This window comes from Lagenorhynchus albirostris, chromosome 8 (assembly GCF_949774975.1).
Source record: "Lagenorhynchus albirostris chromosome 8, mLagAlb1.1, whole genome shotgun sequence".
Classification (NCBI taxonomy): domain Eukaryota; kingdom Metazoa; phylum Chordata; class Mammalia; order Artiodactyla; family Delphinidae; genus Lagenorhynchus; species Lagenorhynchus albirostris.
The window spans coordinates 6,129,855-6,155,633 of record NC_083102.1 but is presented as its reverse complement, the minus strand read 5'-3'; the positions used below and the strand labels follow the sequence as shown (position 1 = coordinate 6,155,633).

At 61.7% G+C, this 25,779-nt stretch overlaps 1 protein-coding gene across 3 annotated transcripts in view; it reads right to left on the bottom strand.

Annotated features, from left to right (window-relative positions):
* Window positions 1-25,779, bottom strand: part of KCNH2 (potassium voltage-gated channel subfamily H member 2) — a 33,142-nt gene that overhangs the window by 1,347 nt on the left and 6,016 nt on the right. The window contains exons 3-14 of one of the 3 annotated variants that reach the window (XM_060155890.1): window positions 13,176-13,340; window positions 11,387-11,833; window positions 10,582-10,793; window positions 5,802-6,230; window positions 4,902-5,289; window positions 4,374-4,573; window positions 3,633-3,885; window positions 2,449-2,642; window positions 2,104-2,203; window positions 1,200-1,472; window positions 937-1,123; window positions 425-602 (exon numbers count right to left, since the gene is read on the bottom strand). In XM_060155890.1, the coding sequence (XP_060011873.1) occupies window positions 425-602; window positions 937-1,123; window positions 1,200-1,472; window positions 2,104-2,203; window positions 2,449-2,642; window positions 3,633-3,885; window positions 4,374-4,573; window positions 4,902-5,289; window positions 5,802-6,230; window positions 10,582-10,793; window positions 11,387-11,833; window positions 13,176-13,340 (3,026 nt within the window). Of the gene's footprint in view, window positions 1-424; window positions 603-936; window positions 1,124-1,199; window positions 1,473-2,103; window positions 2,204-2,448; window positions 2,673-3,632; window positions 3,886-4,373; window positions 4,574-4,901; window positions 5,290-5,801; window positions 6,231-8,749; window positions 9,118-10,581; window positions 10,794-11,386; window positions 11,834-13,175; window positions 13,341-25,779 lie in introns of those variants that run through there. The other 2 variants (XM_060155891.1, XM_060155892.1) reach the window with 2 other exon arrangements.

The following is a 25,779-nucleotide window of genomic DNA, read 5'->3' as shown; positions in this document are numbered from 1 at the left end:
AACGGTTGGCAGCAGAACCTGACCCAGAGGGTATCAGTCGCAGCAGGGGCTTGGGACCCTATCCCAAGGGCACGCTGGCAGCCAGCACCCACCGCCAGGCCCCTGGCTCAACAGTCCCTCCACCCACAGCCATGACACAGGCACCCTGAGTAGATATGGCCATTCAGGTGACACTAGGGGAGCGAATGCCACTCGGCCTGCTGGCTTCCTTGGCCCAGCTGTCTGGGGGCTTAGTTGGGGGCTCTCCTGCTGTGCTCTGTGCTCGCAGCTCCTAGGGCAGCCCTCCTCCAGGAGTACAGCCTGGGATGAGGGCAGGAACAGGGTGGGAGGCGGCTGGGGCCCAAGGCCAAGCAAAAAGGGCAGCAAAGCCGGTCTGGGGTGGAATCGGTGCAGAAGAGGCAGGGCTGGGGTGCTTGGAACTTACCTGAGAAAGCGAGTCCAGGGCGAGGGTGGGGATGGGGCTGACGGGCAGCAGAGGGGAGGTGGAGGTGGGGCCGGGCCCCGGGGTGGTCACAGCACTGTAGGCAGGCGGGACCAGCGTCACCTGCCTCTGCAGCAGCTGCAGGACAGTGGCCATGTCTGCACTCAGCCGGGTCTCCAGCCTGGGGCGAGAAGGAGGAGGACGCCCTGGGTCTCAGGGAAGTGGAGACACCAGTGACTGCAACTTCAGGACCACCCTCTGGACAGCCAACTGGTCAACCCCAGGTCCACTCTTCATTCTAGGTGTGGCAGCCCCTGGCTCGGCTCTGAACACAAGGAGAGGGTCAAGCTGCTGGACACGTGGACAGGCCTAGACAGAGCAGACACCCACTTCACCCTACAACACTGCCCGAAACCCACAGGCCACACTGCAGTATGCCCATGCCCCACCCCTACTAGCCCGCACCCCTGGACACACACAGCCGGGCCCAGGCTGATCCCAGGGACCACCCTCACCTGTTGAGCTGCCTCTGGAGGGCATCCAGCCTGCTCTGCACATCGCCCCGGGGCCGGCGGCCAGGGCTGGAAAGAGGGATGTTGAGGAGGCTGGGGGCGGGGGCGGGGCAGCGAGGCAGCTCCTGGTACTGGCGGCCCCGGCTGTCCCCCCAGAAGCTGAAGATGTTGGACACTCCTGAGAAGGCGCCTGGAGCCAGAGAGCTGGGTTGAGGCTGGGACAGAGGCCACGCCCCGCCCGCCTGCCCAGGGGGCCCTCGCCCTACCTGACAGTGGGTTACAAGTGTCGCTGCTCTTCTCTCCATCCTCAGTCAGGGGGTCCCCACCCGGCGGCTCTCCGGGGGGCCTGGGGCTGGAGAAGGGCACCAGGCGGAGGGGGCTGGAGCTGCGGCCTGGGCCCTCATCCTCACTGCTCTCAGGGCTGGAGGGGCCGCTGGACAGGCTCTCCCCCCACGGCCCCCCCTGCCGGTCCCGGCCACTCAGCCCTGCCCCCGCCCGGCTCGGCCCCAAGGCCGACACCTCCCCTGGCTGTTCCGGGTCTGTGGGAAACAGAGAAGGGGCCTCAGAGCAGGTAGGAGGTACAGAAGGGAGGGGAGGGGAGGGGAGGGGAGGAGAGGGGAGGGGACTGGAGCAGGTCTGGGAGACAACTATGGCTGGACGCCCTGGTTTGTCCCCAGTTGTTTCTTCTGCTGTCTTTCCCCCACTTTCAAGAGGACTGAGAACTCGAGGGCGGGACCAGGTCATCTGTGACCACTGGCTGCCCAAGCACGGGCAGTGGCACTGCTGGGAGGGGCTCTCTGGGACCCCGGGCCCTCAGCCCCCGTGCTGGCCTCCTTGCCCTCCTTTGTCCTGTCTTTCCTCCCCTCATCAGTCCAAAGCAGTGCCCACCAGGACACCAGCCCTGTGAGGACCAAAGAAACTTAGGCACGGCCCTGCCTTGGAGGGTGGAAGAGGGCTTCCTGGAGGAGGCGACATTTCAAGTGGGCCTGAAAGGATGGGGTGATGGGGTGGGGGGCGGGACACTGAAGGTAGGACCGGAAGATCTGTGTAGCCTGGGGGGAGCAGACCCGCCGGACCCGCGCTCCGCCCTCAGCCCCGCCTCCTCTAGACCCCGCCCCCACCCGCCTCCCGGCTCACCTGGACCCGCCCCCTCCCCTCCCCCCGCCTCACCCCTGTCAGTGCGCCTGCGGAAGGACAGCTTGCGTTTGCGTTGCCGGTGGAAGCCGCCCTCCAGCTCCGCGCTGCCGGGAGAGCCGGGGATCATGTTGGTCTGGAACCGAGAACGGTGTCAGGGCCCTTCCGCGCCCACCCAGCCTGCCCGGTCCCGGCCAGACCCCCTGCCGAACAGAGAGGGTGGGGTTGGGGGTGTGAGCTCTGCCCCAGGACCGGGGCTGAGGCTGGGACGTTCACAACCTGGTCTGACCCGGATACCATTTGACAGACAGGGAAACAAGCCCAGAGAGAAGGTCACACAGCGAAGGGGAAGCCACCCAGCATGCAGCGCGGCCCACTCACATCCCGCAGGTTGAAGGTGATCTCCAGGCTGGACCAGAAGTGGTCGGAGAACTCGGGGTACATGTCCAGCACCTCCAGCAGGTCATCCCGGTGGATCTTGTGCAGGTCACAGTAGGTGAGGGCCCGCACGTCCCCGTTGGACTTCCCAGGGCGCGCATACAGGTTCAGAGGCTCTCCGAAGATGTCATTCTTCCCTGGAGGCCACCGAGAGGGGGGCTCAGCCCCTGGGGCGGCAGCAGAGGCAGCAGGCACCTGACTTCCAGGCATTCTCACCCTGGCCAGGCGCCTCCCCTCAGTCTGGTCACCGACTGCCGGGCCCCAGCCCGCAGGGCCAGGGAAGCATCAACCAGCCCATCCTCCCCCAGCTCGCAAAGGCGGGGCGTGCGGGCCAGCCAGCAGCTGCCCGTGGCCCTGGCTTCCTCCTTGGGTTCTAACTCCTCTGGTACCCCCCAAAGCCCACGTCCCAAACACCCTCCTGGCCAAACACTGCACCCCCCATAAACAATGTTCTTCAAACTACAGATCAAACACAGTAGTGAATCAAGACCAGCATTCTGTTTACTGAAAGAAAACAGGATAGCACAGCTTAGCACAGCATAGAACAGGAAACACCAGAATGTAGTTAAGGCGACCGTTGTTTAGCAAAACTTTGGTTTCAGTTGTGTTTGGGGGTGTTTGTGGCATAAGCATGTGTTTATGCCGAACTGAAATAAAAAATCTATAAAGACCCCCCCCCCCGTTGGCACATCTGCCCTGAGGTGTCCAGGGCCAAAGGAAGGACAGGCAGAGGGCAGGGAGTCCCAGTGCCCAGGTACACCTGCCCACGTGCACAGGTAGGGCAGAGAAGGAGCGTGAGGGGAAGAGCGGCAGGACTCCCTTTGCTTTGGAGGTGAAGGCTTGGTTGTACTGCCTGAGGCTGCACAACCTTCCTCCACTGTCTACCCTGGAGCATCTGGATTTGGTCCTGTTTTAAGGAACAAAAGTGTCACTGCCCGTGAGAGACCCTGAAGGGAAGCAGAATCTGGAAACCCCCCGAGTCCTTTCCACCGACCCCTTGGAAGGCCTGAGCTTGGGTGAGTTAAAGGAGCCCAAGGTCCCTGTGGGTAGTCCCGGGGCCACAGCTCCTAGGGCTGTGTCCTTAACGGGCTGGGTGGGACCCCTCCAGGCCTCGGTCCCTGCCGTACCCAGGATGGCCACGACAATGTCGCCCCGCAGGATCTCGATGGAGCCCCGGGAGATGAAGTAGAGGGCGGTGAGCAGGTCCCCAGCGTGCACCAGTGTGTCCCCTGGCGGCGCGTGCGTCGTCTTGAACTTCATGGCCAGGGCCCGCAGGCAGCCCTTGGTGGCCCCTCGGAAGGGCTTGCAGTGCTGCAGCAGCGAGCGATTCAGGTGCAGGCAGATGTCGGCCTGTAGGCACTCGGGGAAGCCCTTCAGCACCTGGAGGCAGGGGGCAGCTCAGCATGTCCTCTCCCAGGACCCCACTCCCACCCCCACCCGGAGATCCAGCGGGGAGCACCAGGGCGTCCGGTATCAGGAGAAGGACCTGGGTGCCCACTCCAGCTGCACCCCTTCCAGCCGTGCCCCCTTGGGGACGACGCCTCACTGCTCTAACCTCCACGTTCTAACGCGTGAGGCTCGGAGACCAGCTCCTGCCTGGGGCTGTGGTAAGGATTAAACACGATCACCCACAGCCTGGTCTAGCACCTGCCCCAAAGCGACCGCCCACCCAGTAAACGAGCTCCATGGGCAAAAGGAGGGCAACGTTCCTCTCAGGGTCCTGCCTGGCGCTAACTGGGACCACTTGAACCACGGAGGAGGGTGACTCTGGCGGTCTGAGACGTGCCCGCTACATCAGGAGGAGTCCCTACCATCACGCGGCTCCCTCCAGCCCACCATCAACCAGAGGCCAAGCCCAGCGGCCTCACCGCATTCATGTCGATGCCATTGGTGTAGGACCAGGCGTGCTGGAAATACTCCTCGAGGCGCTGGCGCAGCGGGTTGGGGATCTGGTGGAAGCGGATGAACTCACGCACGCGGAGCATCTGCGTGTGGTAGCGCGCCGTGCCCGAGTACAGCCGCTGGATGATGGCCGACACGTTGCCGAAGATGCTGGCGTACATGAGGGCTGGGGGCGGGGTGAGCGGGGCCGTCAGCGTCTGAGGGGCCCCGCCCGCCCCTGTACCGGGTCAGCAGCACATGCAGTCACGTCTCATTGTAAGCACACACGCGAGATGCACAAACACAAAAGCCCAGGCACACACACCCCTCGGCTCTGCCCTGCGCCTCTGCCCTGGTGTCCCAGCCCCAGACATGCCATGTGGAGGCCCCTGGGGTCTCTAAGGCCCAGGGCCCCGCTCTGGCTCCTCTAACACCCACCCTCTCCTCTGTCTCGGGCCCTTCCCAGACCCCGGGCCCCTGGCTGGCCCCCGCGCCCGCCCCAGGGGTGCACTCACAGCCAATGAGCATGACACAGATGGAGAAGATCTTCTCCGAGTTGGTGTTGGGCGAGACGTTGCCGAAGCCCACGCTGGTGAGGCTGCTGAAGGTGAAGTAGAGGGCGGTGACGTACTTGTCCTTGATCGAGGGCCCGCCCAGGCCGCTGCTGTTGTAGGGCTTGCCGATCTGATCGCCCAGGTTGTGGAGCCAGCCGATGCGGGAGTCCATGTGCGGCTGCTCCATGTTGCCGATGGCGTACCAGATGCAGGCCAGCCAGTGCGCGATGAGCGCAAAGGTGCACATGAGCAGGAAAAGCACGGCCGCCCCGTACTCGGAGTAGCGGTCCAGCTTCCGTGCCACGCGCACCAGCCGCAGCAGCCGTGCCGTCTTCAGCAGCCCGATCAGCTATGGGGGTCGGCGGATATTCAGTGGGGGAGGGGGGCAAACGAGGAGCGGGGGCGCTGCAGTTCTCGCGGGACATCGGAGGCGAGATCCCCGAGGAGCTCTCCCCGGGACCTCCTCAAAATAAAAGCGCCTCCCACTCACTGGGCGCAGCACGGAGCCCATTCACCTTCGTGCCAGCTCTGTGACAAAGGGCTCACGGTTCCCAGGGCCAGAATGAGGAAAGTGGGGCTCGGAAAGGTGCACCCCCCTCAGGTGCCCGGCCAGAGCTCCCACTAGCTTCCAGGGCACTTCCATGTGAAGTAAAAGACAGTGGCCACTTTGGACACAGACACATTAGGAAAAGGTGAGCCCTCTGGACCGCTCCAGCTGGGGAGTGGCTCACATGGAAAGGGGAGCAGGTGCGGGTTAGCTGGGGCTCTGCCATGCGTCTGCCACCCTCCCTCTGTCCCCACCCATCCCTTCACCCCACCACCCGCTGCCCTCCCCTTGCCCCTGCCTCCTTGCCAACCCACCTCTTCAGAGCCAGAGCCGAAGATAAGCAAGTCAAAGGGGATGGCGGCCACCATGTCGATGAGGAACCAGCCCTTGAAGTAGTGCACGGCGATGCGGCCGGGGTGGCTGACCACCTCCTCGTTGGCGTTGACGTAGGTGGTGCGGAAGTTGATGAGGATGTCCACGATGAACATGATGTCCACGATGAGGTCCACCACAGCCAGCGGCTGGCAGGCATAGCCACAGTCGGGGGCCGGGGGACCCTCTTCCGTCTCCTTCAGCAGGAAGGCGGCCGAGTAGGGCGTGAAGACCGCCGTGTAGATGACCAGCAGCAGGATGAGCCAGTCCCACACGGCCTTGAAGGGGCTGTAGTGCAGGATGGTCCAGCGGTGAATGCGCGGCGCCTGCAGCTTGTACTCCGGCAGCACATCGGCCCCCAGCGACAGGACCTGAGCCGGCGGGGAAGGTGCAGGTGAGGGTATGATGTCCAGCCAGGGTCTGGGCAGGGAGGACAGACCATGGGGCCCTCCAGGGTAGGAGCAGCTAGCATCTCTGCTGGGCCCTCCAGAGAAGAGGCCACGCAGAGTAGGCGGGGAAGCCCACCTCAGACAAGCGGACACGGCCACTCACCAGAGTTCCTTCCCCACGTGGCACGGGACCTCCTGGCTGGCTGAGTCCAGGGCACCGAGCAGTAACACCCACAAGCACTGCTCCCCACCAGCAGTACAGACCGATAACTATGGATATAACTCCCACCGTGAGATCTTACCCACCCCCCCCAACACCACACACACGCGCGCACGCGCGCGCGTCCCACATATACTACAGTCTCTGTCCAGATAATGCTCTAAGGACTACAGCTTCCGGCCTGGGCGATGTAAATGGTGGTGGTCACTGCAGCTCCTTACAAGTCCCATTGCTGGTGGCCCAGGGACTGAGGGCCTAAATGTCCCCTCATGCCTCTGGCCCAAGGATATCAGCCACCCAGCCTCAGGCCCTTTGGCATCCCGGAAAGAGAGACCATGACACTCACTCCCCCTCCCTCCTCACCCTGGCCCAGGGCAGCCATTCAGAAGTGACCACCCAGCCCCACACCGGCTCACCTCCTGTCCTGCCCCTTCATCACCCAGGCAGAGGCAGGCTCGCCATCCGGACCAGGTGGCAGCAAGTCACAACCCTCTTTCCCCCCAAGCCAAACTAGAGGAGCCGAGACCAGCTTTCTCGCGCTGTCCCAGGAGCCTCTATCTGTCCCCCTGCGGCCTCCTCCTGCCCCTCAGAATCCCCAAACTCTCCCAGCCTGGCCCTGCCATCCCTGGGCAGCCAAACCCTGGGCGGGGCCTCACCCGCCCCCTTGAGAGCCAAGGTTGCCGGCCCTGCGGGAGCAGCGCTAAGCGCCAGGGCCCCGCATCCTCAGGCCTCTGTGCTGGGAAGGGCCGTGGTGGGTGGAGCCGCAGACTCCCATTCATATTCAAGCTGGGGACCCCCTGGAACCACCCTCACCAGATGGACTGTGTGGAGACCCTCATTAGTGGAAGTAACCGGAAGTTAAGATGGACCATAGTTACGGGTTTGGCCACAGGGGCTCCAGAGGCACAGGATGGGTGGGGTGGGCAGCTGGGGCCTGGGGCAGGAGAAGGGGCACGTGGCTTCTAGGCCCCCGCTTCTGCCCTGCCCTCAGCCCGAGCCCCTTGCTCCTTAAGGCAGAAAACATGGGCGGTGAACTTTCAGGGGTCAAGTGGGGACTGCAAAGGGCCCTCAGAGACAAGGAGGCAGGAGAAGGTTCCCGGATGGGGCTCCTCACCACACCTGAGAGGCCAGGGCCCCGGAGGCGGTGCTGAACCACACCTGACAGATGGGATCCTGCCCCCTACCTGAGTCCACCCACAGCAGGACCAGCACCGCCCAGGACACGAGCACACATGCCGGGGGCAAGGCCAGGGCACGAGGCCCGGCCCCGCAGCCCTCCTCTTGTGGGGGCCGGCCGGGCTGCTCAGCTCTGCAACCACCAGCTCGCCACACGGCCTTGCCGGTATCTAACCTCCCCTGTTACATAACCTGTTGTCACACAGAATACTGAAGCTCATTTAAGCCAAACCCCGGGCCTCACCTGTGGCTGCAAAGAATCCCCTCCCACACCTGTCCCCCAGCTGGGAGGGTCACAGGAGCCACAGCAGAGAGTTTAGGTGCTGGTGGTGGCGACAGGGGTGGGATTCTCAGACCCACCGTGAGCCGCTTCCAACTCCCCGGGCCATCCTCCCTGAGCTGGCTTCTGGCTCTCTGCCAGAAGCCCCCCAGGGGCTGGAGACGTGGCTCCCAGGAGGTGCCCATAGAGTCGGCAGCCTGGGGGACCACAGCGTAGCCACCAGCACCTCAGGCTGCCCCAGAAGAGGTGGACCCGGTGCCCGGCTCAGCCTGCCCTCACCACTCAACCAGTGGCCTCTGACCCCAGCCTCCTCGGGTCCCAGCCCCCCAACCTAGACCCCCGAAGCAGCCCACGCCTCCCTCGCCCGCCGCAGGGTCCGCTCACGACACACAGAGCGCTGGAGGGGTGGAGCCCCTGCGCCTCTGTGCCAGGCCCAGCTGCTGCCCGCTGGCTGGGGGAGGTGGGGTGGGGGTGGAAGCCATCCTCTCCTCCCCCGTCTCCCCGCCATCCCCTCCGCGCACCCACTTCGCTCCTGTTCTCCCCTCTCCTCCTTGTGCGTTTCGAGCTAGAAGGCTGGGCCACGGAAGCCCAAGGAGAAGGGAAGCACTGGCAAGAAAAACACTGTCCACCTAGGCCCAGCGGGTCTGGAGCAGAGCGAGCAAGCCGGAGCCAGGAGTGGGACGAGCGGGGCCACAGATCCCAGGGCTCCCAAACCATCCTGCATCTCAGAAGCCCTCTCCCGGCCTGGAGCCAGAGCCCTCTGGGCCGCATCCAACTCGGTGCCCCCGCCCCGGAGGGAGGGGAGGGGCTGGGGCGGTCACCTACCTCCTGGGCCACCAAGCTGGAGATGCGCACGGCCCGCCTCACCCGGCCTTTCTGGGCCCTGGGCTGCAGAGCCCCTGTCCTGCTCGCCTTCCCCGCTGGGGCCGCCATGGAGGACTTGGCTCCCCCCAGCTTGCCTGCCCGGGGCCCAAGGGCCCAGCCAGCGCCTCACCTGCACCTCAACAGCAGCCTCGGCCCAGGCTGCGCCCCAGCCGCTGGCGGCCTGGCTCCCAGGGCAGCCTCTGGCACGAAGCCAGGGTCACTGGGGCTGGGCCTCGGGGCTGGGGTCACCCTGGCAGTGAGCGCGGACAGCAGCCCGCCTGGCTCAGGCCGCCCATGGCCCCCTGGTGCCGGCCGCGCTGCCAGGGTGCTGCGCTCTGCCCGCTGCCAGCCCAGCAGCGGCAGGGCACCGCGGTAGGAACCTCGGCTCCTCCAGCCGGCCCCTCCTCCTCCCAGGTCCCCACCCCCGCCCCGCCGGCACCGGGCTCCCGCGCCCCGCCCGCCGGCCAGAGGCCCCCTCCCCCGCGGCCCCCCGCTGCTCCGGGCTCCCGCTGCAGCCACTCCCGCGGCCCGTGCCCCTCCCCCTCCCCCCGGCAGCCCGGCCTGTCACCGCAGATTAATGGTCTCCCCGACACCCCCGCCCGCCGGTCCAGTGCCCAGCCAGCCAGAGTCAGACAGACACCCAGAGATGGAGCGACCGGCCGGCCACCAAAGAGCCAGGAGCACAGGCTCACGCTGTCGCGCACAGACCACAACACGACAGCACACGCTGTGGGCACAGGGGCAGGGCTCCAGGTGAGGACGAGAGAGGCAGAGGTGGGAGGGGGTGAGGCCGAGGCAGCCAGATATGGGGCCTAGGGTGGGGGGGAACGTTCTGGAGTCAAGGCCAAGGGGCCGGAGACCTGGCAGGGACCCAGAGAGCCAAGGCGGCAGCGGAGCGGGGCCAGGAGGAGGGCTGAGGAGGCCCACGGCAGCGCGCGGACAGCTCCCTCACTCGGGCGGCTCAGGGAGCCCCAAGGAGCTGGAGGGGGCGGTGGGACTGAGGCGAGCCAGGCGTGGCCCGGGAGCCCCCTCCGTCCCCGGCTTCTCAGTCCTGACCTTCCCCCACCCCACCCCCAGGCCAGGACGGGAAGGAGCTGGGATGGACTGGGCAGTGGGGCTGGCTTGCTGCCAAGAGGGGGCAGGAGACCAGGCTGGCCCTGCCACTGGGCAGTGTTGGGCAGTGCCCCCCCCGGGCTGGCAATCTTCTCTGGTCTGGAACTCGGGGACTCGACCCCTCTTGTATCTGTGCGCCCAACTCCATACCCTCCCCTCCCGACTTGGGAAGGAAAACTCTCCTCTCCCATGGTCTGGGGACAGGGGTGGGCACCTCTAGGCCACCCTGGCCCTAGCACCGGGTTCCCACCCTCTGCCTGGCTCATCACACTTGCCTAGAAGAATCAGGACCCCCAACCTTGACCTCTGTGGCCCCTTCTAACGGGAAGCCTCCCGTTGGTTTGCGCCCAGGACTCTGTTGTGCCCCGTGGCCACCTTCTCCCACCCACCCTCACCCTGCCAGGTGCCCGGCCTCAACTGCCCTGTCCTCCCTGAGCCCCATCCACCTGTCCTCTGTATCTGCTCCTCCCATGGGCACCCCCTCCAGTCTCCCTTGCTCCAGGATCTCTCTCGTCCCAGCTCTGAAACGCCACCCTCACCCCCAGCCGGCACGTCCACCACCTTCAGGAGGCCCTCACTGACTGCACCCTCCACCCCCCCTTTTGACCACAGTCCACTCCCACTCCACTCCCTCCAAGCTCCTCCCACGTGAGCGGAGAGCCAGCGAGCTGGACACCTACCTGGGTGACCTTCTCAGTGACATTATGGGTCCGCTCCTTTATCTTGGGGGCTATGATCTCCCGGTCGCTGGTGGGCGAAGCCAGGAAGGGGTCGCCCTTGAGGTCCACAAAGTTGAGGGTGATTTGGGGAATCTTGCTAATGGTGCGGTAGCGCACGAGGTCCGAATCTGATGTGGAGTTAAGCAGGCCGCTGCGCAGGGGGTGCATGGCCCCTGGGGTGGAGGGGAAAGGGGGTCAGGGTGGCAGGCAGGCAGGGGCAAAGGCCGTCAGGTCGACGACACAGAGCTGAGGTGGAGACGGGCCCTGCAGGAGCCAGGCCGTGGGGTTCACTGAGGCCAGCTCAGGAAACAGGAGTGGAGTCCCTGAGAAACAAGTGAGGGCAGGCCCCTCCCCACCGTAAGGAAGCACGCCTGACGCAGCTATGAGATGACGAAGGGGAAAGAGCCTCTATGCGGGTCTGTTCAGCAGGCACTGGGAGCCTGCCAGAGGCCCAGATGGTGGCAGGGACCCAGATGCCTCTCCCGCCTTCCCGACTCCCGTGGGCATCCCCGCTCCAGGCCAGCCTGGGAGAGCCAGCTCCTCGGGGCCAGCACCTGCTCTGAGAGTGGAAGAATGCAACGGGATGAATGCACGTTTAATGGAATAAAAGGCTACTTAATGGGATTAAGTAAGCGCTTAATAGGATTTCCATCTCCCAGGCACACAGGACAGGGCGGAGAGGGAGGAAGCTGAGGGCCTGGAATGGACAGGCCCGCGGCTGAGGACGCAGCCGGGCAGTTCCTGCAGGGGTGGGGCCGACCCTCACCGGTGCTGGCGTGGCGCGGCGGCGGCGGGGGCAGCGCCCCAGCGCGCATGGCCTCGATGTCGTCGGCCGAGGAGGCGCGGCGCACGCTGGCGCAGCTCTCTCGGGAGCGCGTCCGGGCCAGGCTGCAGCTGGAGCCCGAGGCGTCAGGGTTGAGGCTGTGCGCCCGGGGCGACGGGTGCGGGCCGGGCGCGCAGGCGGGCGGCGAGCCCGGGCCCACCAGAGCGCGCCGCTCCTCCACCGGCCCGAGCCCCGCCACGTGGTTGTCCATGGCCGTCACCTCGTCCAGGGCCAGCGACTCGCTGCTGGGCGCCGCGGGCGTCAGGTCCATGTCCACCACCACGGCCCCCGGGGCGCCGGCGCCGCCTGCGCTACCCGGCCGCACCGACGTATCCCGGGCGGTCAAGGCCAGCAGCGCGGGCAGCTTCAAGCGGAAGGTCTTGGCGCGGCCTGCGGGGAGAGGGGAGGTGCGTGGCGCCAGCAGCCCGGGAGAGGGCCAGGCCTAGCAGCTGCAGCCCAGTCACCAAGGGGAGGGAGGAGGGAAAGTGGGAGCCCCGAGAGCCGCCGGCACCCCTCCACCCCCACTCCTACTGCACAGAACTCAAGTCTCCAGAAAAAGTCTAGAGTGCCGTCGTATCTAAGACTCCGCCAATAATAAACCACCATTTCTTGAGCCTCACATCACCGGCAGTCTCTACATAAACCACCTGTGGCTCTCACAGCTGCACCCATCGGGTATCATTACCTCCATTTAGACTTGAGGAAATTTAGGCGTCAGCGAGTTATGTGATTTGCTGGAGGTCACACAGTAAATGGCAGGGCCTGCATCCACATGGAGGAGTGATGCCACGGGTTCCCGCCGTACCCTGCCACCTTGGAGGTGGTACCCATGGAACAGGTGGGGCCAGTGTTACTAATGCTGCCACTTTAGAGCTTGAGAAACCAAGAGGTGGTTTCCTTTCCCATGACTCTGAGGGAACATTTAAAATTAAACCCAAGTGGGGCTTCCCTGGTGGCGCAGCGGTTGAGAGTCCGCCTGCCGACGCAGGGGACACAGGTTCGTGCCCCGGTCCGGGAAGATCCCACGTGCCGCGGAGCGGCTGGGCCCGTGAGCCATGGCCGCTGAGCCTGCGCGTCCGGAGCCTGTGCTCCGCAATGGGAGAGGCCACAGCAGTGAGAGGCCCGCGTCCGGCAAAAAAGAAAAAAAAAAATTAAACCCAAAAAGGACACGCAGGGGGAGGAGGAGATGTCTGAGCCTTTGAGTCATGGGGGGATGAGGTGAGGCCTCCACGCCTCCAGCCACAGGGAGGAGTCCCCTCACATCCTCTTCTCAAGTAGCCAAGGCCACGGCAGGGAGCTGACCCGTCCGGGAACAAGGACCAGAGAGAGAAACTTCACAGAGTTGAGTCCATGAGAGACGGGGCCTTCCCATGAGCAGAGGGGGCTGCCCCGAAGTAGCCAGGGCCATCTGGGAAGGGTGAATCCCCCATCCCTGGGGCTGGAGAGAGGGTCACTCCCAGGGGATGCTGTGGTGGGACTCCAAGCGGGTAAGGCTATGAAACCAGCCATGCTCCTGCCCCAGGGACCTGTGAATCTGGGCTCAGTCACTCCACCGCATCTGTCCATGCTGAGCTGGAGGGGACCAGCCGTGTCCTCCATGTTCCCTCCCCCATCCCTGAAGGGATCCCCTCCGCATCCCTTCCTACAGAGCACTGCCCTCGGGCAGCCTCACAGCCCCAGGGAAGGGAAACCGTGTATTCCTGCACCAGCCCAAGAACACAGCTGCACTTACCGGGGGCCAGCCAGCTGGTGGGAGGGGCACGGTGATTGGTGTCACGGTCTGGGGACCCCACCATGTCCTTCTCCATCACCACCTCAAAGTTAAGGATGAACATGATGACAGCCCCATCTTCGTTCTTCACGGGTACCACATCCACTAGGCACAGGAAGCAGCTCCCTGCAAAGCGGAGACACGGCCGCTGTGCTACCAGGCGGAATGCACCCCCGAAACCTGAAGGGGCCTGTCCACTTCTGCCTCCCCCACGGCTCCCACACACAGTCCTGCCCCTTCTCGCCATTGCCTCCTGCCCCACCCCCTCCTCCTGCCACCTGCCGGCCAGAGCTGCTTCCCTAATCTGGCCGCTCCAGCTTTCCGCTTTCAAAGCTCTCCCTTTCCCTCTCTGCTTGCCTCGGTTCTCCAGCCCTCTCTCCCGAGGTGCATTCTCCTCACACGGCCTTCTGCTCCTTTCTTCCTGGGTTGTCTCACCTTTTTCCCTATCCTCTCGCACTCTATCTTTGCTTTTCCTCATGCAAGGCAGTGCAGCCTGGAGGTTAAGCCCACAGACTTTAAGCCCAGGATCTCAGGGTTCAGATCCCAGCTCTGCTGCCTTGTCATTGATGCATTTTTCTTACGTTTTTAACCTCCCTGTGCTTCATTTTCCTCATCTATAAAATGGGAACGATGATAATTCGTTCCTCATGAGTTGTAAAGATTAAATAAGTCAACACGTGCCAGCTACCTAGGGCAGTGCCTGGCGTGCGCCGAACACTAGAGACAGGTTAGCCATCACCCTCTGTCTCTCTGTCTGTCTTTGCTCCTCTTCGTTCGTACCCAACTGTTGTGTCATCCACAAGAAGATAAGTTCAGAACTTGAGAGCAAGAGCTTCAAAACCTTTACAGCAATTGGGCATTGCCGCAAAACCCAAGCATGTGATTTTTGTATTTCACACAAGTATTGGTCTGTGACACGTTAGAAACAAAACTGATCCTTCACCAGAGTTGAGAGGCGCTGCTTCTAGATCTTTCATCTGTCTCTCGTCTTTTTCTCTGTTCTTGATTTTTTCTTTCCCCTCCCAATGTCTCTCTCTGGCCACCAGGCCCCCTATTCCAGCTGCTGTCAGTTCACCAGGCCAATGTACCTGTTCCGCCTCTGCCTTTGACCAACGCACGGCCCCCACACCCTCCTCTCTGCTGATTTCTGAAAGAGACCCTGGTGCGCTCTCAGGCTCTGCCTAAGGCCCAGCTCAGAACCCCCGCCTCCAGGAAGCCCTCCTTGATGCAACAAGAAGGGGCATTAACATTCTGTTCCTCCATGGACCTGATGGGGACCAAGCATGTTCCTCATCTTCTCTTCCCAGGGCAGAGACTTCTTTCCTGGTGCTCATCTGTCTTCTCTGAACTGCCGGGTCCTAACTCACCAGCATCTGTGTCCCCTCTGAAGGGCCTAGCACCCAGAACAACGCACCAGGGAGCAGGCGCTGGCCAGTGGTGTTGGTGATGGGGTGGGGCTAACGGCGGGGGAGGAGTCAAGGATCAGGGCTGGTGGAGAGGACATGGCTGGGGTGAACTGAGTCAAGGCCAACCAGCTGGAGGGGCCGAGGGCCAATGAGCCCTGTGGGCCAGCCCTGGGAAGTGCAGCCGCAGGTCCTCCACAGACCTGAGAAGGCCAGGCGTAAAGGGCCTGATTCCTAGGAGATGCTGGCCGGGCTCCGGGGCGATTGCTATAGGGACAGGGCCGAGAGGGAGCGGCAGGGGAGCAATTCTAACTGCTGTGGGATTAATCTGGTGGAAGGAGATCCTCTGAAACCAACGGAAACAGGATGGCACTGGGATGAGGGGAGCTGGGCCAGGGCAGGGGCTGGCCAAGAATTCTCTGCCCTACCCCAACGCCCTTCCACTCACCGCGTCCCAGGCCCTCACGGCTTGGCCCACGGGACCGGAGCTGGGGGGCTCTTTCAGGGTCTCTTTCCAGTAGCTGCTCCTGTCCCCTGACCTCCAGCCTCTGACATGGCCTGGCTGAAACACTGCCGTGGTGTTGGGAGCTGCAGGAGGCCGGGCCCAGCTGGAGACCGTCTGGCACCTAGACAGCCCGCCTAGAGTTTATGCCCTAATATGGTGATGGCCGGCAGCAGCCTGAACAGGGACCGGCCCTCATAGGGACTAAGGAGAGGCCAGAGACCAGGAAACCGTAGCCCTGGAGACCCCCCCCAACACCCACCCCCTCGGAGCCCAGCGATCCAGGCCCCTGGTCTTGGTTCCTCGCTGGGAAACTCGTCTCACATAAGTCCAGAGTCTGGAACCCTGATGAGCCCAACCCTGCAGGATGGCCTGGGGATCCTGCCCCCAGGGCACGGCCTCAGGATTCTGAACTGGAGGCCTCAACACCCCGTGCCCACTTCAGTTCCAGCTTCTCAGCAAGAGAGGCCAGAACTGCATTCTGCAGCCTGGACAGCCCAGCACCCTGACATCCCAAATTGCGCCCCCCTTCACGCCAGGCCGCAGAAACTCCAGATATAAGCCCTCTTACGGCACAGGCCCACTCCCGGCCCTTGGACACAGACACACACTCACACACGGAGCCCCCTTGGTCCTCTCCCTTGGTGGACATTCAAGGAATTTTCCCTTTCAAATAACCCTGTAAAAGCCCTTGTTATACCGAAAATGTGAACTGGAGCCCTGCCTGATGGCTGGGGGGAGGCGGGGTGTTAGGCTCCAGCTACTATTTTCGAGGGGCCACGAAAGGAAGGAAAGCGGGTAGCCCCAGGTCAGCCAGGGCTCCGAGAGGCTCTGCCTCCCGCCCATACTGCCTGGCTGGCTGGGTCTTCCGTGAGCTGCCGTATCACCCACCCCTAGCTCTTCAGCCAGACCTGCCAGGGGACCCCATCCCATCACTGGCTGGAATTCTGGCGGGGGGGGTCCCTGAGGGCAGCTGGAGGTCAGCAGGCCAGGGGTGGGGCACAGGGACAGCCAGAACTGAGCAGCGGCACATCGCGGCCTGCAGGCTGCGGGGCTGTGACCTTCACACAACTTCTCAGCAGAGAAGAAATGTTCAGAGTCAGTGTCTGGGCCGCCTCCCCGGAGCCCTGGGCTGGCACCGCACGCCGGGACCAGTGCCTCGCCCCCCATGAGCCCTGCTCCTACGTACCCCAGACCCCGCTCTTCCCTGACTCTGTTCCTCTCCCGCCTCCGCCCCGCCCCACCCCCGCAGAGCAGCTCCGCGGAGCAGAGGCTGACTTGAGCCCAGAGCTGGCGGAGGCTGCAGTTCCGCCGAGAGCCGCTCTGTGGCAGGAGCGGCCCGCGCTCCCGAGACAGCCGGAGTCTGGAGCGCCCGGGGAAGGAGGGAACGGGGAGCGGAGGGCCCCTGCCCGGCCCGCAGAACGGCTGTGGGGCTCCCGGGCGCGAAAGGGCGGGGCACAGGCTATGGAGTTAAGTGGCCTTTACTCATTGCATCAGAATGACTTTGGGCGAGTCACCTGCCCTCCTCCAGCCCCAGGGAGCTCATCTGCAATACGGGACGATGACCACGCCCCACTGGGCTGGAGGGATGAATGACAGAACACTGTGAAGCCGGAGGGCCCAAGGGAGGTTTTTTTGTTTGTTTTTGCTTCTGTTTATTTGCGGGTTTTTTTTTTTTTTGCCACGCTGCGCAGCTTTCGGGATCTTAGTTTCCCCGACCAGGGACTGAGCCTTCGCTCCCTGCAATGGAAGCGCGGAGTCTTAACCACTGGACCGCCAGGGAAGTCCCCCAAGGGACATCTTGGTAACTGGAGAAGGAGGAGAGGGAGAGGGCCCTTGGGGCAGCCTGGCTCACGTGGCTGCTGCTGAAGAACACCCGGCTCACACCCCCCCCACCCCCCCACCCCCGACCCAGCCCCAGCTGAAGACATCTGGGCACCCAGCCTCGGCCTGCCTCCTGGGCTTGGGGCACCCTGGGCCCTGTGAGAATGAAGACCGGGAGAGGAGAGGTGGTCATGGATTGACAGCCCCACACAAGGACAGGCTCCTCTGCGCCTCGGATCCTAAGGGCCGCAGAGGTCATGCAGCTCACCACAGGCCACTGAGGAAGGGGCAGGGGGGCAGTGGGAGGGCCTCAGGGGACCAGGTCTGGCTACCTTCCAGGTGCAGCCGGTCCAGTTCCTCCTGACCCCGGGGAAGGGAGCATCTTCATCAGAACGCAACGCTGGCTTGCTTTCACCTGGTGCCAACCCACACCCGACAGTGCACCTGGGGCACCGTCCCTGCCCTGCACCCCAACCCACCCACGGTCCCAAACCCAGCTGCCCACCTCTGGGAACCCCTGGCTAGTCGCCAGGCAGGAGCCGCCGTCGGCTTTCGCGGGGGCAGGCCTTATCTCTTGGGGCAGCACCGGGCAGGTGGGGAAAGGGAGGCCTGCGGGTGACCTGAGTGTCCTTGGACAAGCTCCCCAGGTCAGAATCTCTAGTGGCTCGTCTGCACACTAGGTGTCATCGAGCTCCTTTGCAGGGGGCTCTTCATCCCCCTGGAGTATTCACTGAGCACACGCACGTGAAGCGTTCAGGGCCTCGTGAACAAGACAGGCGTGGCACCCACCCTCACGGAGCCGGGGAGTCAACAGGACCCCCAGTTTGGAGTCCGGGATGAGTTGGCAGAGAGAGGGGTCCTGGGGAGCTGAGCCGAGCTGATCTGCCCCGACCCTCAGGAGACCTGGGCGATCGCTGTGTGACTGTGGGCAGGTCAGCCACCTCTCTGGGCTTCAGACTCCCTGTGGGTACTGCAGGGACAAGTGACTCGTACTCTGGGTACCAGACGAGATGACAGATGGCCTTGTGGAAGCATTCAGAGCTGTAACGAGGCGGGGTGCCGGGTCCTTGCAGGGAAGGTGACCTCGGGGAAGCAGCCATCCTCGCCCCGGTCGCTGTCCTGCCCTGCTGGGGCAGGAGGCTGGGGCTCCAGTCGGCCTGTCCGCCCCCAGGCAGAGGCTGTCTCCGACGGCGGCGGCCCAGGGCTGTGCAGTGTCAGGTTATATTTAGCCTGGTGGCGGCGACAGGAAGATGCAGCAGGAGCTGCTCCTGGCCAGGGGCCACCGTGTCGCTAACGTCGCTCTCTCGGGCAGTGGGGACCTAAGGAAGGCCAGGGACACTACAGGCCCAGGGGACAGAGCGGGGGAGCCTGAGAGGCCAGCCAGTGAATGAGTGTGCACGTGTATGTTCGTGTGTGTGTCTGTGTGTGAGAGAGAAAGAGAGGCCAATCCTATCCCCATGGCTCCAGGAGCTGAGTGGGACAGACTTCCCCAGGAATACCCACTTCAGGGCTGGGGCTGGGGAACCACGATCCAGACCCCAACTCACACAGAAGGAGCATCTCCAGACAGACCCCCCCACGAGCCCCTCCAGCCTAACACCTTCCCAGAGATGTATAGGGCCATACGGGGGGCCTCAGGGCCTCTGTGGGTCATCCAGGTGCCCGCCCAAACCCATTGCATGTGGCCTGTCTGTGCTACCTTTCCCAGGGGCCACTGTGATGGCCTCGGGAGAAGAGCTCTTTCTAGAAAAGCTCTGGGGCTCAGCCTTACTCGACCTCCTTTGGGGCTGCAGCCTCACAGTCTGTACACTGGGAGTCACAGCCCCGGGAAGGTGAAACGAGGCCATGTTTATTCGGGGAAAGCTTCCCTTACGGCATCGTCGCACTCCCCACCTCCCTGAGGCCTCCACACTTAGCCTCCCATCCCCGGACACGCAGGCTGGCCCCAGTGCCCCCTCCAGTGCACCCCAGCTTCACAGGCCCTCCCACTCCCCACGGCCCCACCCCGCTTCCTTCCAACTCCTCCCGTCCCTCTAGGCCCCCGAAGGACCCGCTCTACAAAGATTTTCTGGCCACAGGGACGTCTCTCGCTGAAAACTCCTCTAACACTGGCTCCTAATGAGAGAGGTAACTGTACACTGGCTTCTGGGGGAGCTTCCTCCCTCTGCCCAGAGCCGGAGGCCTGAGGCCAGCGTTGGGCTGGCTTCACGGGACAAACTGGGTGAACAGGGGTCCAGTCGATCATGGACTGGGGCAGGGACCTGCCCAGATGGCAGATGGGGACAGGGCCATCTCCCCATGCTTTAAGCTCCCTTTCAGATCCAGGGGCACTGACTGACTACACTTTCAGGACAGGATTGGCCCATTTCAAACCCACCCTGAGTCTGGACAGCAGTCAGAACCCTCAGAGGAATGAGGTGGCGTCTTCTGCTGAAGCACTATTCAATCTAGTCAACAGCACGGAACACGGAGGCTGACGGCCCAGGAATCCGGGGAAGGGGGCTGGGGTATCTCTGAGCCTCAGACCCCTACCAGCCCTCTTCTCTGTGACCCTCACACAGCCAGCCACGGGCAGCAAGGGCACAAAGGGCCGAGGTCCGCTAGGGGACAGTGGGGGTCCCTGCCCTCCTCCAGGGCCCCGCAAGCTTCTAGAGTGCCGCTCCCACCTTGGCTCCCGGCGTACCCCAGAAGGCCTGTCCCATCGGTCACCCAGTCGGCCGCAGCTTCTCAATCATTAATCCGAAACTTGCAATCCCTCCCTGACTCACCCACCTCACAGGACTCCAGCAAATAAATACAAGTGCATGTGAAAGCCTGCTGAAAAGGCAGATGGAACGTTCCAACGTCAACGCATATGGCAATGACCCAAACATACACAGAGAAAACCAGCGTTATTCACAGATGATAGGATCATCTCCCTAGAGAACCAATAAAATCAACAGATAAACAATTAGAACTAGCTCATGAGAGACTTCATCCGGTGAGGCTGCCAGATACAAGATCAGCCCCCTCTCCACCAGCAGAAGGCTATTAGAGTAGGTAGTCAGAAATAAGATCTCCTTCGGGCTTCCCTGGTGGCGCAGTGGTTGAGAGTCCGCCTGCCGATGCAGGGGACGCGGGTTCGTGCCCCGGTCCGGGAAGATCCCACATGCCGTGGAGCGGCTGGGCCCGTGAGCCATGGCCGCTGAGCCTGCGCGTCCGGAGCCTGTGCTCCGCAACGGGAGAGGCCACAACAAAGGCCCGCGTACCGCAAAAAAATAAAAATAAATAAAATAAATAAATAACATCTCTTTCGTAATAGCAACAAACACGATGAAGTGGGGACTTCCCTGGTGGTCCAGTGGTTAAGACTCCACACTCCCAATGCAGGGGGCACAAGTTCAGTCCCTGGTCGGGAAACTAAGATCCCACATGCCGCATGGCATGGCCAAAAAAAAAAAAAAAAAAAACTATGAAGTGTCTAGGAAGTGACCAAGAATGCACAAGGTCTCTATGGGGGAGAAAAAAGAAAACCTTAAACTAATAAAGGATGCAGAAACCATCTGATAAACGGAGAGACGCTACAGACTCTCAGATGGGACAAATCTTAGAAAGATGTCAATTCTCCCCAAATTAACCCATAAAACCAGTCTAGTTCCAGTCAAGATTCTGGTGGGGTTTTTCTTCCCAGGAACTTGATAAACCTTCTCTAGAGTTTGCAAAGGAGAAGAGAGGTCCACAAATATGTATGTCAACCTTTCAAAAGAAGAGCAGAGAGGGAAGATTTGCCTTTGCAGATACTGAGACATACTAACTGCCGTATATTTTTAATATGGTTTTGATGCAGGAACAGACAAATAGTTGGAACAGAACAGAGAGCTCCAAGACAGACGCATGGATATACGGCAAATTAACCAGTGGCAAAGGTAGCCCCACAAGTCAACGGAGAAGAACAGGCTGTTTACTAGATGTGTTGGGAAAATCGGCTCAGTAAACAGAAAAAAACACACCTTGATCCCTGTCTGACACCACAGACAAAGGTAGGGTCAGGATGGATTAAAGACCCAACTGAGAAAGGTAAAACAATTAAGGTAACAAGAAAATGTAGACCTCTGCAACCTCAGGACAGTGAAGGATTTCTTAAACAAAACTTCAAAAGCATGAAGAAAGCTAAAAATCCATGTATTTGTTTGTATCAAAGTTAAGAATTTTTGTTGGATAAATTTGACAGACGACCGAAGGGGAGCAGATATTTACGAACTCTTGATTCAACGGGGATTAGTATCCAGCATACACAGTGGATATTTAACTGTATGCATTTGTGTTTCTAGAATCAATAAGCCACTCTTGCAGATCAACAAGAACGAAAGACAGCAGCTTCATGGAAAAGTGAGCAAAGGATATGAGCACGGAATTCACGGGAAAGAAACCTGAACGGCTGCCTACAAGATGTTCGACTCGCGTGAAATCAAAGAAATGCAGATTAAAGCAGAAAGATATCACTTCCACCTATTAAACTTGCAAAAATGAGAAAGGTGGGTAACGCCACGTGTGGCCGGATTGCAGGGGAATCCCGTGCTCTGCTCAGGAGGGTGGCAACAGATGCAGCCCTGCTCACGCACAGCCGGACAGTACTTGGTTGAATTAAGTGTCCACATACCCTGTGATCCAGCAGTTCCACCCCTGGGGAGAAAATCCCAAAGACATCCTCACATGAGTCCCAAAGGGGCCAGGCATGAGGAAGTTTACTGCAGCATCATTTATAGAGGCAACCTGGAGGGCCCTCCCCAGGAGAGTGGACAGGTAAAACGACGGGGGAGCACACCAGAGAACACGGAGCTATAGGCTCAAGATCAAGGAACAAGCTGGCTGGACTTAAAGGCGGACTCCTGTGCAACAAAAGTGAACACCAGAATACAATATATAGCACATATCATTTACATAAATTAAGCCCATATGCAGTCAGACAAAACACACGTTTTGCAAGAACATATGCAAGCAACACATTCACAGGAAGTACATTTGAATGGCTGCCTAAGGGGAGGGTAACGGGACTGGGGAGTGAGAAAAAAGGAAAAGGAGAAAAACCAATGAGAGAGAAAGAAGAAACCCGTAACACAAACACCCCTGGTTTCTATGATTTGTGGAAGAAGCGGGAGCTGGCCCAGCAGAAGCCCGTGGAGAGAGGCAGAGAGGCAGGCCGGGGCGGAGCAGGGCACAGGGTGGTGGCCGTAGGGAACAGGGATGCTGAGACCCTTGGTCAGCTCACTTCCTTGGTTGACTAGAACCTGCGGCCACATGGGTGACGCCCTGCCTGATGGCGAGTAGAATGCCAAGAGCCTCGGCACCCGACACTGCTTTGCACCTACACTCTTATCTGCCGAACCTCTCCCAGCAGTACGCGGGAGGACAGGTGTTTTGATCCCACTTAGCAAATGAGGAACTGCAGCTCTGGGAACCCAAGCTAAAAGCCAAATTTCCTGGGGCTCTGAGCCCATCATGACCCCAAAGGGCCCTCTGGGGCGAGACAGCCTGTGCAGTGGTGTTCCGTGTTGGGCAGGACTCGAGTGGAAAGAGGAAAACTGGACTGGAGTTCCCACTCAGGTACCTGCCGGCTGGCTAAGACCCCGTGAGTTCGGCACCTGTAAAATGATGGCAAGGAGGCCCCATCTAAGGACCACCTGCCACAAAGCATGCGTCCCAGCTTGCAAACTATAAGTGCAGTCACAGGGGCTTCCCTGGTGGCACAGTGGTTGAGAATCCGCCTGCCAATGCAGGGGACACGGGTTCAAGCCCTGGGAAGATCCCACATGCCGCGGAGCAACTAAGCCCGTGCGTCACAACTACTAAGCCTGCGCTCTACAGCCCGCGAGCCACAACTACTGAGCCCTCATGCCGCAAATACCGAGCCCATGCGCTACAATTACTGAAGCCGGAGCACCCGGAGCCCGAGCTCCGCAACAAAGAGAAGCCACCACAATGAGAAGCCCGCGCAAAGTGAAAAAGACCCAACACAGCCAAAAAAAAAAAAAGGGCTTCCCTGGTGGCGCAGTGGTTGAGAGTCCCCCTGCCGATGCAGGGGACACGGGTTCGTGCCCCGGTCCGGGAGGATCCCACATGCCGCGGAGCGGCTGGGCCCGTGAGCCATGGCCGCTGAGCCTGCGCGTCCGCAGCCTGTGCTCCGCAGCGGGAGAGGCCCCAGCGGTGAGAGGCGCGCGTACCGCACACACACAAAAAAAGTGCAGCCGCAACAGTGAGGGTGCCAATGAGTGCCGCTGCCACCACCCCCTCCTCCAGCTCTGCTCCCCCATCCAGCCCTCCTCCGTCCCTCTATGAGGCAGGAAGGCTGAGAATCCCCAGATGCCTTCCCTGTACCCCACAATGTCCCCCACACGGCAGGGGTGGAAGACTTGCAGCTCTCTCAGTGGCCACCTCAGGCCACCTTCCTCTGGCCCCAATAGCCTCCCCAACCTCTAAGACCCCTCCCAGCCCTGGCATTCTATTATTCTAAGGCTTTTCACAGAGGGAGAGACCGAGGCCCAGAGATGGGAAGTGATTTGTCCAAGGTCACACAGCAAGTCTATAACTAAACCAGAAATTGCTCCCAAGGCTCTGACTCCTGGTATAGGGTTTCTGCAACACAGCACACTGCCCACCACATTCATTCAGTCCTTCATTCAGCGGGAGCATGAACTGAGCTCCCACTATGCGACAGACACAGAGATACAACAGAGAACAAAGCAGGCCGCTGTCTACCCTCCCAGAGCTTCCAATCTAGTGGGGGAGTCAGACACGGCAGCCTTGCCCGGAACTGTACGTGAGGGAGACGGTGGGTTAAAGAGAAGACGCTGCCCAGCCCTCAAGGTGCTTCTACTCCAGTAGACACGCGACCAAAACGGAAAGAAGTCCGTTCAAGGCCAACCACAGTGCACAGCGTGGAGATCTTTATGGGCCCCTGGACTAAGGACAGGAAGGGACTTTAGGGGGACAGCGGTTCATCCAGAGCCTCTCCCACACTCATCACCTGTCCCAGGTGTCCCTCTGTGCCCCCTCTTCTGGCCCTGACCCCATGGGCCCCTCCCCATGTCAGGGAGGAATGATTCTGTGAAACTCCTTCACACTGAGGGCGAGCTATTTCCACACTCCTCCCTGCTTACAGGGGAGGAGTGATGAGAAGAGAATGTCTTTTTTTTTTTTTTTTTTTGAGAATGTCTTTTTAAAGAAAAAGGTTCGTTCTCCACCCAAGCTAAAGGTTCCCAAATAGAGGCATTTCAAGCACCCTCGGGGAAGATGTTTAATCGTGAAAGGACTTTCCTGGACCCCTTGAAGTCCCACCACCCTGGAAGCCACCACTGGGCAGAAAAGAGGCTGAGGCTCACCCGGTCTCACACCCCCATGCTGGCCCTCCTGCTGCCCACGGCCCCCCTCCCCAGAGCCCGAGGCCACTGTCAAAATCTGCTCCCATCCCAGATGCCTCTGCACAAATATTTACATAGCTCCTCTCAGGGGCTACGGCAGACACAACACAGAGGAGCCACCCGCCCGACACTCTCCAGACCCCAGAGAAGGCCAGGAGGGCCCACACCCTCGGTCCTGGCAGGCCCGCCCGGCCCCCAGGGTGGGGCTGGGACAGGAAGCCCCCGTGCAGGCCAGGGCACCCTGCTCCGGCTCAGCTGCCCTCCCTGGAGCCACGGAGCGAAAGCGAGGCTGGGCTCGGACGCAGCCCCCGAGCCCTGCTCCCGGCCACCACGGTGCAGGTGTGCGCACCTGCCGGACTCCTGACCAGAAGGCCCGAGGTGGAGGGGCCCCTCGATGGCTTCCCCACCGCCCCTAAGTAAAGTGCTGCCTGTGTCTAACCTCATTCCCCCGGGGCTCACCCCGGCCTGCTCCACCTCAGGACACAGAGCACACGCAGGGACCAGCCTCCATTTGACCTGCCTGCCAGCCTCAAAGTACCCAAGGGCTCCTGCAGCAGCCATCCTGCCTGCTGGGGGCCTGGGGGCCTGAGGATCACAGCTTGGAGGGGACAGGGCTGGGAGGGGAGGAGTGGATGTCTGAGCTTGGGGCCGTGATGGAGGAGGGGGTGGTGTGGGAGGGTCACAGTGCAGAGTCAGATTTCAGCGACCAGGGAGGAGGCAGTGAAATGGCCTGGGGTGTGCGGAGAGTCACTGGTGCCAGGAGTACCTGCGCAAGCACCTGGGAGGCTGAGGTCCGAGTCTGGGGACCACAGACCAGTGGGTGTGGGGTCACCTCTGGGGCTCTGGCTCCCCATGGGCTCTGGGGAGCACGCTGGCCCTCTGTCCCCACCCCTCCCCCAGCCCACAGCTCAGCTGTTGCAGCGGGGGGCCCTCTGACCCTGTTACCATGACAACCGGCCTGCAGCTGGAGTGGAGAAGCCAACAGACTCTTCTCTAGAGACACCCCCATCCCCACCCACGCACAGCCTCCCAGGGACACAGGGACATGGAGACCAGGCCAGGACAGGCAGAGGTACGGGGAGCCAGACAGAGACTTGGAGATGGAGCCCAGAGAGGCGGGGGCCACCGGGGCAGAGGGAGAGAGGCAGGGAGGAAGCCTCGGGGGTACTGAAGGGGGGGAAGAAGACAGCTGCAGGGAGAGGGAGATGCAGACCGCGGGGGACAGAGCCGGCAGGGAGGCTTGAAGCAGAGACCACGGCACAGGCGGCGCTGAGCATGGCAGGGGCGGGGCAGAGAGGTGGGAACAAAGAGCAGAGAGAACACGAGGGCCAGAGGGCAGGGGACCTCCCGAGGCCTGGAAGAGGAGGGGAGCGTGTGAGGAGAAGCCATGGTGGAAGGGCCCGAAGCCTCCCCGGGGCAATGTGGGAACGCAGGTGTGC